Source organism: Saimiri boliviensis, chromosome 21, assembly GCF_048565385.1.
Source record: "Saimiri boliviensis isolate mSaiBol1 chromosome 21, mSaiBol1.pri, whole genome shotgun sequence".
Taxonomy (NCBI): domain Eukaryota; kingdom Metazoa; phylum Chordata; class Mammalia; order Primates; family Cebidae; genus Saimiri; species Saimiri boliviensis.
The window spans coordinates 33889964-33902639 of NC_133469.1; the positions used below are offsets into that span (position 1 = coordinate 33889964).

At 46.1% G+C, this 12676-nt stretch overlaps 1 protein-coding gene across 8 annotated transcripts in view; it reads right to left on the reverse strand.

Annotated features, from left to right (window-relative positions):
- Positions 1-2362: 2362 nt before the first annotated feature.
- The window catches only part of PRR14L (proline rich 14 like), a 72611-nt gene continuing 62297 nt past the window's right edge, over positions 2363-12676 (reverse strand). For 7 of the 8 annotated variants that reach the window (XM_074391043.1, XM_010349096.3, XM_074391047.1 and 4 more), the window contains 2 exons: positions 12561-12632; positions 2363-6836 (listed from right to left, as the gene is read on the reverse strand). In XM_074391043.1, the coding sequence (XP_074247144.1) occupies positions 6560-6836; positions 12561-12632 (349 nt within the window). In that variant the 3' untranslated portion in view covers positions 2363-6559. Of the gene's footprint in view, positions 6837-12556; positions 12633-12676 lie in introns of those variants that run through there. The other variant, XM_074391046.1, reaches the window with a different exon arrangement.

Consider the following 12676-nt stretch of genomic DNA (forward strand, 5'->3'; position numbering starts at 1 on the left):
TTTTTTTTTTTTTTTGAGACAGGGTCTTGTTCTGTCACCCAGACCAGAGTGCAGTAGCACGATCTTTTCTCACTGCAACCTCTGCCTCACAGGTTCCAGTGATTCTCCTGCCTCAGCTTCCCAAGTAGCTGGGATCACAGGCATGCACCACCATGCCTGGCTAATTTTTGTATATATTTTTTAAGATGGAGTTTTGCTTTTGTTGTCCAGGCTGGAGTGCAATGGCGTGATCTCAGCTCACCGCAACCTCTGCCTCCCACATAGCTGGGATTACAGGCATGCACCACCATGCCCGGCTAATTTTGTATTTTTAGTAGAGATGGGGTTTCTCCATGTTGGTCAGGCTGGCCTCAAACTCTGAAACTCAGGTGATCCACCCACCTTGGCCCCCACAAAGTGCTGTGATTACAGGCGTGTGCCACCGCACCCGGCTAATTTTTGTATTTTTTATTTTTAGTAAAGATGGGGGCCGGGCGCGGTGGCTCACGCCTATAATCCCAGCACTTTGGGAGGCCGAGACGGGTGGATCATGAGGTCAAGAGATCGAGACCATCCTGGTCAACGTGGTGAAACCCCGTCTCTACTAAAAATAAAAAAATTAGCTGGGCATGGTGGTGCATGCCTGTAGTCCCAGCTACTCGGGAGGCTGAGGCAGGAGAATTGCTTGAACCCAGGAGGCGGAGGTTGTGGTGAGCCGAGATCGTACCATTGCACTACAGCCTGGGTAACAAGAGTGAAACTCCGTCTCAAAAAAAAAAAAAAAAAAAAAAGATGTGGTTTCACCATGTTGGCCAAGCTGGTCTTCAACTCCTGACCTCAAGTGAACCGCCCGCCTCGGCCTCCCAAAATGTTGGAATTACAGGCATGAGTCACAGTGCTCAGCCTTAAATCAGTTTTGACCCGTCCTCAGAGGCCTTAACAAGATTCTGTCAGGAGAAGAGATTATAGTGCCTTAACTGATAATTAGCAAACTCTTTTCTCAAGAAAAGGTGTAGGAGTACCCTTCTCCAGATGACCATGAAACCTAACAAGCGGCACAGCAGTCAGGCAGTCATGTTCCCCAAATAGAATAGACTACGTGGACGGAATTCCTTGTTGAAGTTCTAAGGGCAAGAAGGGAAACTGGGCACTACTTTTGCTCTGGACAGAGGAAGAATGTTCTCAGGAATTATGCTTCTTTCTGGAGTATATCAGTGTGGTGTTAGGTGTTTTCAGTCATTATTTCACCAGTTTCCATTGCTAAATAAATAGGCAGAAGGCTCACAGCCTAACCTCATGAACAGCTCGGAAGGACAGGTGGTAAGTAGTGAGATCTTTTAAAAAGTAAATGAGGCTGGATGCAGTAGCTCATGCCTGCTATCCCAGCACTTTGAGAGGTCGAGGTGGGCAGATCACCTGAGATCAGGCATTTGAGACCAGCCTGACCAACATGGTGAAACCTTCTCTTCTAAAAAAAAATTACAAAAATTAGCCGGGCTTGGTGGTGGGTACCTGTAATCCCAGCTACTGGAGAGGCTTGGGCAGGAGAATCACTTGAACCTACAAGGTGAAGGTTGCAGTGAGCTGAGATTGCGTGCCACTGCACTCCAGCCTTGGTGACAAAGTGAAACTCTGCGGAAAAAAAAAAAAAAAAGTAGGCCGGGCGCGGTGGCTCAAGCCTGTAATCCCAGCACTTTGGGAGGCCGAGGCGGGTGGATCACGAGGTCGAGAGATTGAGACCAACCTGGTCAACATGGTGAAACCCCGTCTCTACTAAAAATACAAAAAATTAGCTGGGCATGGTGGTGCGTGCCTATAATCCCAGCTACGCAGGAGGCTGAGGCAGGAGAATTGCCTGAACCCAGGAGGCGGAGGTTGCGGTGAGCCGAGATCGCGCCATTGCACTCCAGCCTGGGCAACAAGAGCGAAACTCCGTCTCAAAAAAAAAAAAAAAAAAAAAAGTAAGAATACTCCTCAGAAAATGGTGACCACTTTGGAAGGAGTGATGCTTGCTGAGTTGTATCTTTGGAATGTCTTTTTTTTTTTTTTGAGACAGTCTTGCTGTTGCCCAGGCTGGAGTGCAGTGGTGTGATCTCAGCTCACTGCAACCTCCGCCTCCCAGGTTCAAGCGATTCTCCTCCCTCAGCTTCCTTAGTAGCTGAGACTACAGGCACGTGCCACCATGCCCAGGTAATTCTTTGTATTTTTAGTAAAGACGAGGTTTCACCGTGTTAGCCAGGATGGTCTCGATCTGCTAACCTTGTGTTCTGCCCACCTCGGCCTCCCAAAGTGCTGTGATTACAGGTGTGAGCCACCATGTCTGATGGAATGTCTATTTGAACTTACCACCAAGCCACAAGAACAAAGTAAGAAGCCTTGAGAGTAATATGAAAGGTTTTCAAAAAAATTTATTTTCATAAATTAACACACATAACAATGGAAATTTTAGAGTCACAAACTACCAAACAGAAAAGAAACTGCAGGGGCATCATGTATGCCAATGTTACCAAAAATGTACAAATTTCACTCAACTACTGACCATGATAATATAGAAACATGTCAGGCAGCGATTTTTACTGGCCCAGACCAGCCCAAGGAGATGCTAAGACTTCTCACCAAGAATCCAAATCTAATTAAGCACCAGAGAGGGGCTTGGGAAGACACACAATCAACAAGCATCGAATCTGAGAGCACACTGTGCTAGATGTCCCTGCTCAACGGAGACCTCTCTTCATCATCAGAATAGCTTTTGTTGCTCAATTTGTAGCTAGATGGTAGCATTTAACTGTAATTTTAGTAAAATTAAATCTCCCTAGCCAGGTTTTTATATAACAAGTTCAGTTCTGGCAAGGAGCCCTTTCCTGACATGAATCCTGGAAAGGATATTCTGTACTTCTGGCCAATTATTTAAACTTTGGATACAGCCACCCACAATGTGATTATTTAAGAGGTCCTTTCCATGATACCAGGGGAAAAGCTTACAGAAACAAAACAGAACAAGGGAATTAAGGAAAGCACCAACTGCATACTCCCCCCACCCCCAGGGAATGGGAGACAAGTATCACCGCCTAAAAGTTGGTCTTTCGTGGATCTTAATGTACATGGCATTGATTATGAGACGGAATCCCAGCCTGGAGACAAGAGTGACGGCCATGCATTCCATGGGCTGCACTGTGGCCTTGGATCTGCTGCTGCCACCCTGCACACTCCCTGCTGCTCTTGGCCCAGTGGGTGAGGAAGGAGCCACTCAGGAGGTCTCACGCCCAGAGAGTGGTATCTGGAATGGACCTCAGGTTGGCTCTGGTGCCCAGGCCAAAGACCCTTTCAGGCAAAATTGTGACAAAGTATCATGATTTTCACAGCTCTTGAGGAGCGCTGAATTTTGGGATTCACAGCATGAGTTTCTGGGCTCTTCAGGCTCCGAATAAGGCAAACGCTACATGTCTTTTCACTGTACCTCCCTCCGCTGCCATAGCTTAGAGTAAGGTCAGTAAGAAAAGTGGACATGATCTGCTTTAACAGGCGATGAGGTACATCCGAATTCATGGAGACATGAAGCTGGAAAGGAGACCAAAAGCAAAAAAAAGGAGGGAATGTGGGGGGAGGAGGCAAACACAGCTAGAAACTTAAAGATGGGGAAAAAAAAAGTTGAAAGTTTCAGTGAAAAGCTGATGGGCAGAACCCTGATTGGACCTGAGATTTCTCCTCTTTCCCATATTAAAAACACTAAACCTCCGGAGGTGAGTGATAGCTAGGTTGTAATTAACTTTAACTTCCCACTGCTTGGAGAGGGAAGTTCCCATATCAGAATCTGTACCAACTCCACCCCAGAACCAGACCTCCTGTAGCTCTAGGCAGGTAGGTGGTATGCCAGCAGCTGATAACCATGTCCCATCATGGTTAGGGACTTTGGGCCTGGAGGACCCGACCGCATTGTGGCTGGCTAGGTCGGTGGTGAAACTGAAAGTTAAGACAGGTGTGGCTGAGTGCAGCTGGAGCCTATGAATATACATCACCTTCAGGTAAGTAATTTCAAGTGTGCTGTGGGGGGACCCCCTTCTCAACTTTGGAGCAGGGGAAGGGCCCTAGCCAGAGGGTAGGCCAAGAATTTCAACAAAGGGCAGGGCTGGCCTCAGAGCAACTTCTCTCCTACACTGTCAGGACAAGGAAGGAGGCTCAGCTAGCTCAGCTGTTTCATCCAGTCCTCTGTACCCAGGCACCCATGTTCCAAACTCCTGCTCCTGGCCCTTTGAGTACCACACCTGTAATGTGCACAGCCAAAACTATCTCTGCCATGATACCACAGCTGTGCCAACCTCCACTGTTGTCTCTGGGAAACACAGCTGCCACATCACTGCATCTACAATGGCAACGGAGCTGGCAAACAGGACTCTGTTGACTCACTGCTAGTCTGCAACCTGTCCAGCAGGAGCTCCCTAAACATGCCTGGACAAGGGCACAATGTACTATTCATTCCACTCCCTCGAGCAAACAAGTCAGAGAAACATTTAGTGTCTAAAAACTCTGTCCCAGAAAGGGAGAGGTACTGGGTGAAACATAGGTCGTGTCTACACAGTCTGGGCAAAGTGGATGTAGAATGACAGAATCTGATTAGTATCATTCAGAGCCAGTGTGAAAACCTGGCCCTCTTCTAATTGTATTTGGCCATGGCCTTGGAAGCCTCCATGGATGTGTATTTGTCTCAATGCTATGTCTGAGGCAGTGGGCTGAGAAGACAGATGTGGCACACTTTTCTTTCTGGCTCATGTCAGTTTTTATGCTCCAGTGTGGCATAGACTGTCAACCTGCAAAGGCAAGGCACATAAAGACTCCCCCACCCCCACCCCGTCTCCCCATCCACTAGCAAATGGGGAAGTAAAAGAAACCTAGGAGCGCTGGCCAACATTCCAGGCTGTGCCACTCACTTTTCTCCAACAGACTGACTTGGAAATGTCCCTAAAACTCTGACACTTCCCAGAGGCGGCTGCTCCATGGCAGTGGCTCCCAGGAGGATGGAAAAGGTGATGCTGGTGTTCTGATGCTGACTTTAGCAACCCACTCACCAGCCAAGGAATGTTAATTCTCTAAACTCTTGTTTTGAGAGAGAGAAACAGAAAGCCCTAGAGAAGGAGGGGAAGGGGAGCAGGATATAGGCACACAGGACTTCGGTGGAAAAGGAACAAGACCTTGAGGCTGCTGACACACAGCATCTCTCTGCCCACAGACTCCTGCAGTCACAAACTCAGAAACTCGGTTAACTCTGGCATTCAACAGTTCCCGCAGATGTGACATAGGAGCCCAGGGTACAATGAGGTAGCCCTCAATGGGCCTGAACCACAATTCTGACTCTCTCTCCACTCTTGAAGCAAGCTGCTGGGAGAGCTGCAAACGCTGTGGGTCACCCTGTATCACAGCCTGTGCCGTTGTACTCAATTTTGTTACCTAACACCATTTCAGATAAAAACCATTAAGACCACAGTCAACCTTAGTATTTTCTCAATGATCAGGAGAGAAACCTGCTTTTACTTAAATCACTAAAATAAATACATGTACTTGGTGGGCAAGAATAAGAACCCAGATGAAAAAAAGTGCTCCCTCTAATGAGTTACACTAGAAGCCGGAGATGGGGAAGGGATTGCCTGAAACATATGAATAGGAAAATGTCTCTTCCATGCACTGATCAACTGGGTCAAATGCCTATCATGTATTCTTAAGACATGTATTGTTTTTCTCCTTAAAAAATTGTTCTAAAATCACATTTAAAGGCTCCAAACATGCAGCAATAATAGTACAAAAACAAAACAAAGGAAAGAAAAAGAAAATAAAACAAATGAAAATAATCCACACCACAACATTAAAAAGTGCAACTTACTTCGAATGGGGCCTGGACGGGCTCCTCTGGCACTAGTGACCCACAGTCACAGAGGGGAGAAAACGATGGGAAAAAGCCACACACACACACACACACACACTCTCTCTCTCTCTCTCTCTCTCTCACACACACACACACACACACACACACACACACACATATACTCACATCAACAGGTTCTGGGCAGACAAAAGATTAGAAAACACAACAGCTCATCTTTCCTCAACTACTGAAATGAGCCAGTTAGACCACGCAGGACAGGACGCCAGGTCCCCCCTCCCTAGGCCACATTTCTAATAATCTTGGTCTAGCACCACCGTAAACAAAGTGGAACTTTCATATGGACGTGCAAATCCTGTGAGTCCTTGGAATCCTAGTGTTACTGAAGATAGGCTGCTGCTTCCTCCTGTGGATGGCAGAGACTGAGAGGAAGAGGCTGGATGTCGTTCAGGTCCATTTCCAGGAGAAAGGGAGCATTCCTGAGGTTCTATACTCAGCAGTAAAAGTAGAGGACCCTCCTTCACCAGTTTCTAAAAAGGCTGCACCTTGAAATAGGTAAAAATTCACGGACCGTGCATTTCTGAGTGGTTTGGCGGTAGGGCAAAATTAGGCAACCTCTTTCAAGGAGGCCCTCCCCCCCCTCCGATTAAAAAAAAAAAAAAAAAAAAAAAAACAACTATAATTGAGACCTCGAAACTGAATTGCCTCTCAACAACCTGATGATGGTTCCTGCTCCTCTTCCTTGGCAAAGAAGGTCTCCAGTTCCATTAGTTTCTGTATCAAAAGAGCATCCAGCTCTTGACTCTGCACAGCTGCCTTCTGGGCCCTCGTAAAGCTGCCTGCCACCTTGACTTTACCTCGAGCTCTCCTCTTTCGTGGGACTGTAAAATCCTGAAATTCTAGAACTCGCTTCCTCTTCTGTTGGCTGATTGAGATTAGCGTACCATTTCGTTCCTTGGGTTCCTCAAAGATGGTCTCTAAACACCTAAGGATAAAGCATGAAATGGAATCACCAACGAACTGACTCACATGGCCCATCCTGTCAACAAGGGTCAGGATGTTGACATTCCTGGGTCAACAACCTTTCTAGTCAACAAGGACTGAAAGCTACTTGTGCCAACTCTTCTTTTTTTCTTTGTTTTTTGAGACAGGGTTTTGCTGTTGTTGCCCAGGCTGGAGTGCAGTGGCATGATCTCAGCTCACTGCAACCTCTGCCTCCCAGGTTCAAATAATTCTCCTGCCTCAGCCTCCCAAGTTGCTGGGATTATAGGTATGCACCGCCATGATTGGTTAATTTTTTTTTTTTTTTTGAGACAGAGTCTCACACTGTCAGCAGGCTGGTATGCAGTGGCACGATCTTGGCTCACTGCAACCTCCAACTCCCAGGTTTCAGCAATTCTCCTGCCTCAGCCTCCCAAGTAGCTAGGATTATAGTCATGAGCTGCCATGTCCAGCTAAGTTTTTTTTTTTGAAACAGAGTCTCAATCTGTCACCCAGGCAATCTTGGCTAACTGCAACCTCTGCCTCCCAGGTTTAAGCAATTCTCTGCCTCAGCCTCTCAAATAGTTGGAATTACGGGCGCCCGCCACCACACATAGCTAATTTTTATATTTTTAGTAGAGACCGGGTTCCACTATCTTGGCCAGGCAACTTGAACTCCTGATCTCATGATCTACCTGCCTCGGCCTCCCAAAGTGCTGGGATTGCAGGTGTGACCCACTGTGGCCAGCCACACCTGGCTAATTTTTGCATTTTTAGTAGAGATGGGTTTTCGTCATGTTAGCCAGGCTGGTCTGAAACCCTTGACCTCACGTGATCCACCCACCTTGGACTCCCAAAGTGCTAGGATTACAGGCCAATGTGAGCCACCGTGCCCTGCTACTTGCACTAACTACTTTAGAGTTGATTGTGGTGTCCTCTGACTAGTAGTATCTATTTTTTGTCAGGGCCGGGGGAACCCCATATATATGCTAGATGAACATAATTCACACTGCATGAAGGGTATAGAATAAAATAAGATCAACCCCATAGGCAACATCAATAACACTTTTTTGTGTATCCTCCCAAAAGTCATTCAAGTATAGACATGCATAAATAACCATGTATTATCAGGGGTCAGTCCTTTTCTGCAAAGGCCCAGATATAAAACATTTCAAACCCTGTGAGCACAGAAGTCTCTATTACAAATTATTTCTTCTTTTATTTTTTTTTAAGAGATAGAGTCTCAATGTTACCTAGATGGGCCTTGAATTCCTAGGCTCAAGCAATCCTCCCACCTCAGCTTTCCTAGTAGCTGGAACTACCGGTATGGGTCACTGCACTTAAGGGCCTCCTTCTTTCTCTAAACAGCCCTCTAAATGTGTAAAAATCTGCCAGGTGCAGCAGCACTGCCTGTAATGCCAGCACTTTGGGAGGCGAAGGCGTGCAGATCTCTTGAGGCCAGGAAGTCTACACTAGCCTGGCCAACATGATGAAACCCCATCTCTGTTAAAAATACAAAAATTAGCCAGGCATGGTAGTGGCATGCCTGTAATTCCAGCTACTTAGGAGGCTGAGGGAGAATTGCTTGAACCTGGGAGGCAGAGGTTGCAGTGAGCTGAGAGTGTACCACTGTACTCCAGCCTAGGTGACAGAGTGAGACTCTGTTTCAAAAGAAAAAAATTAAAATAAATAAATAAATAAAAGTATAAAAATCATTCTTGGCTTACAGTCCGTAAAACAAATGAACCACTGACAGAATTCGGTCTGGTTTGCTGACCCATGGCGTATATCCTCCATTTTGGTTTTTCCCTCAAACAGAAATTACATACACTGTCCTATATAAATGTGCGTTTTGACTTTTCATTAACCTTTAAGATGGTCCTAACTTAGTATATAAGTATCTGGCTCATCTTTATTTTTTATTTATTTTATTTTATTTTATTTTTTTTTTTTTTTGAGACGGAGTTTCACTCGTTACCCAGGCTGGAGTGCAATGGCGCGATCTCGGCTCAGTGCAACCTCCGCCTCCTGGGTTCAGGCCATTCTCCTGCCTCAGCCTCCTGAGTAGCTGGGACTATAGGTGTGCGTCATCATCCTCAGCTAATTTTTGTATTTTTAGTAGAGACGGGGTTTCACCTTGTTGACCAGGATGGTCTCGATCTCTTGACCTCATGATCCACCCACCTCGGCCTCCCAAAGTGCTGGGATTATAGGCGTGAGCCACCACGCCTGGCTCATCTTTATTTATTTTACTTTATTTCTAGTTTTTGAGATGAAGTTTTGCTCTTGTTGCCCAGGCTGGAGTGTAGTGGCACGATCTCAGCTCACTGCAACTTCTGTCTCCTGGGTTCAAACGATTCTCCTCCCTCAGCCTCCCAAGTAGCTGAGACTACAGGCATGCATCACTATGCCTGGCTAATTTTTTTTGTATTTTTAGTAGAGATGAGGTTTCACCATTTTGGCTAGGCTAGTCTTGAAATTTTGACCTCAAGTGATCTGCCCTCCTCAGCCTTCCAGTGCTGGGATTACAGGCATGAGCCACTGCACCCAGCCTTGACACATCGTTAAAAAAAAACTTTTTTTTAAAGACAGGGTCTCACTCTGTCACTCAGGCTGGAGTACAGTGGCACAATCACAGCTCACTACAGCCTCTACATCCTGGGCTTAAGCAATCCTCCCACCTCAGCCTCCCAAGTAACTAGGACCATAAGCATGCACTACTATGCCTGGATAATTTAAAAAGAATATTTTTTGTAGAGATGGGGTCTTGCTATGTTGCTCAGGCTGGTCTCCAACTCCTGGGCTCCGTGATCCTCCCTCCTTGGCCTCCCAAAGTGCCAAAATCACAGACATGAGCCACTGTGCCTGGCTCCTGATTCTTTTTTTGTTTTTGAGATGGAGTGCAGCTCTGCTGCCCAGGCTGGACTGCAGTGGCACAATCTTGGCTTACTGCAACCTCTACCTCCTGGGTTCAAGCAATTGTCTTGCCTCGGCCTCCCAAGTAGCTGGGACAACAGGTGCATGCCACCACGCCCAGCTAATTTTTGTATTTTTAGTAGAGACGGGTTTCACAATATTGGTCAGGCTGGTCTCGAACTCCTGACCTCTGGCGCTTCACCCAACTTGACCTCCCAAAGGGCTGGGATTACAGGCATAAGCCATTGCGCCCAGCTGTGATTCATTTTTTTTAATGGTTAGACAATATATTCCATTATAAGGATGAACTGTAAATTATTGAGAACCCTAGTAATAATTTAAAATTTGGGTTGTTTTCAATGCTTTCCTTTTTCTCGTTGTGACAAGGTTTCACTCTTGTCCCTCAGGCTGAAGTGCAGTTGTGTGATGTCAGCTCACTCGAACCTCTGCCTCTCAGACTCGAGGAATTCTCCCGAGTAGCTGGGACTATAGGTATAGGTCACTGTGGCTAATTTTTGTGTTTTTAGTAGAAATGGAGTTTCACCATGTTGCCCAGACTGGTCTTAAACTCCTGAGCTCAAGCAATCTACCTGCCTTGGCCTCCCAAAGTGCTAAGTTGACAGGCGTGAGCCACTGTACCCAGCCTTTATTTATTTATTTTTAGCAATGCTGCAAAGATGTTGTAATCATTATACAAATGTGTTAGAGCAGACATATAAAATCTTGGGATAAAATCCTAGAATTCTTCTTCTATATCCTAGAAACAGAGGGCATTTAACAAGCGTTCACTGACTTGAATTGATTTCAGACCCAAGTAAAACCCTTTCTGTATTTGAGTTTACAATCATACCTGAAAATCAATGATTATCAGTCCTGAAGTCAGCATATTTGGTAAAAATACAAACACAAACTAAAAAAAAGTTTTTTTTTTTTTTTTTTTTTTTGAGATGGGAATTTCGCTCTTGTTACCCAGGCTGGAGTGCAATGGCGCGATCTCGGCTCAGGGCAACCTCTGCCTCCTGGGTTCAGGCAATTCTCCTGCCTCAGCCTCCTTAGTAGCTGGGATTACAGGCAAGCGCCACCATGCCCAGCTAATGTTTTGTATTTTTAGTAGAGACAGGGTTTCACCACGTTGACCAGGATGGTCTCGATCTCTTGACCTCGTGATCCACCCGCCTCGGCCTCCCAAAGTGCTGGGATTACAGGCGTGAGCCACCGCGCTCAGCCCAAAACATTTTTTTTTTTTTTTTTTTTTTTTTTTTTGAGACGGAGTTTCACTCTTGTTACCCAGGCTGGAGTGCAATGGCGCAATCTCGGCTCACCTCAACCTCCGCCTCCTGGGTTCAGGCCATTCTCCTGCCTCAGCCTCCTGAGTAGCTGGGGTTACAGGCACGCACCACCATGCCCAGCTAATTTTTTGTATTTTTAGTCAGACAGAATTTCACCATGTTGACCAGGATGGTCTCGAACTCTTGACCTCGTGATCCACCCGCCTCGGCCTCCCAAAGGGCTGGGATTACAGGCATGAGCCACCGTGCCCAGCTGAAACATTTTTTTTTTTATGACGGAGTCTCACTCTGTAGCTTAGGCTGAAGTACAGTGGTGTGATCTTGGCTCACTGCAACCTCCGCTTCCTGGGTCTGGGTTCAAGCAATTCTTCTGCCTCAGCCTTCAAAGTAGCTGGGATTACAGACAAACACCACCATGCCCAGCTAATTTTTGTATTTTTAGTAAAGACGAGGTTTTACCATGTTGGCCAGGCGGGTCTTGAACTCCCGACCTCGTGATCCACCTGCCTCAGCCTCCCAAACTGCTGGGATTAGAGGTGTGAGCCACTGCACCTGGTCTTTTTTTCTAAAGACAGGGTCTTGATGGGCGCAGGGGCTCATGCCTGTAATCCCAGCACTTTGGGAGGCTGAGGCAGGCAGAAGGTCGGGAGATCGAGACCATCCTGGCCAACATGGTGAAACCCTGTCTTAAAAAAAAAAAAAAGAAAGAAAGAAAAAAAAAAGGGTCTCACTCTGTTGCCCATGCTGGAGTGCAGTGGCACAATCTTGGCTCATTGCAACTTCCACCTCCTGGGTTCAAGTGATTCTCCTGCCTCAGCCTCCCGATTGGCCTGGGATTACAGGTGTGCGCCACCATGCCTAGCTGATTTTGTATTTTTAGTAGAGACTGAGTTTCACGTTGGCCAGGCTGGTCTCGAACTCCTGACCTCTGTTGATTTGCCTGCCTTGGCCTCCCAAAGTGCTTGGATTACCATGTGAACCACTGTGCCAGGCTGAGACAACATTTTATTTTCTTATATTTTTGGGTTTTTTTTGAGATGGAGTTTCGCTCTTGTTGCCCAGGCTGGAGTGTAATGGCACAATCTCGGCTCACTGCAACCTCCGCCTCTCGCATTCAAGCAATTCTCCTGCCTCAGCCTCCTCAGTAGCTGGAATTACAGGCATGCACCACCAAGCATAGCTAATTTTTGTATTTTTAGTAGAGATGGGGTTTCTCTATGTTGGTTAGCCTGGTCTTGAACTCCCAAGCTCAGGTGATCCATCCACCTTGGCCTTCCAAAGTGCTCGGCTTACAGGCATGAGCCACTACACCTGGCCTATATTTTCTTTATGTAACCTAATACACTATTTCCTATCCTATTACTGACCCTAATTCAAGTGCTGGACTTGAAAAATAACAATTCTAGCTATTTACAAGATCCAGTATTGGTACAACTGAACATAAACTCTAAGGTGAAAGGGCTGGAGATTCATACCAGTCATTTCAAATTCTTCCCTTTTATTTCCCAGCTGTAAGTACCTACCTGTTTGCAGGAGGAGATTTATAATTCTTGTTGGTATATATCTCTTCTAAACTAAACTCTTTCTTCTTTAACCTGAAAAGAGAAAAAAATAGTAATTCTTCATGTTCTCTTTTTTT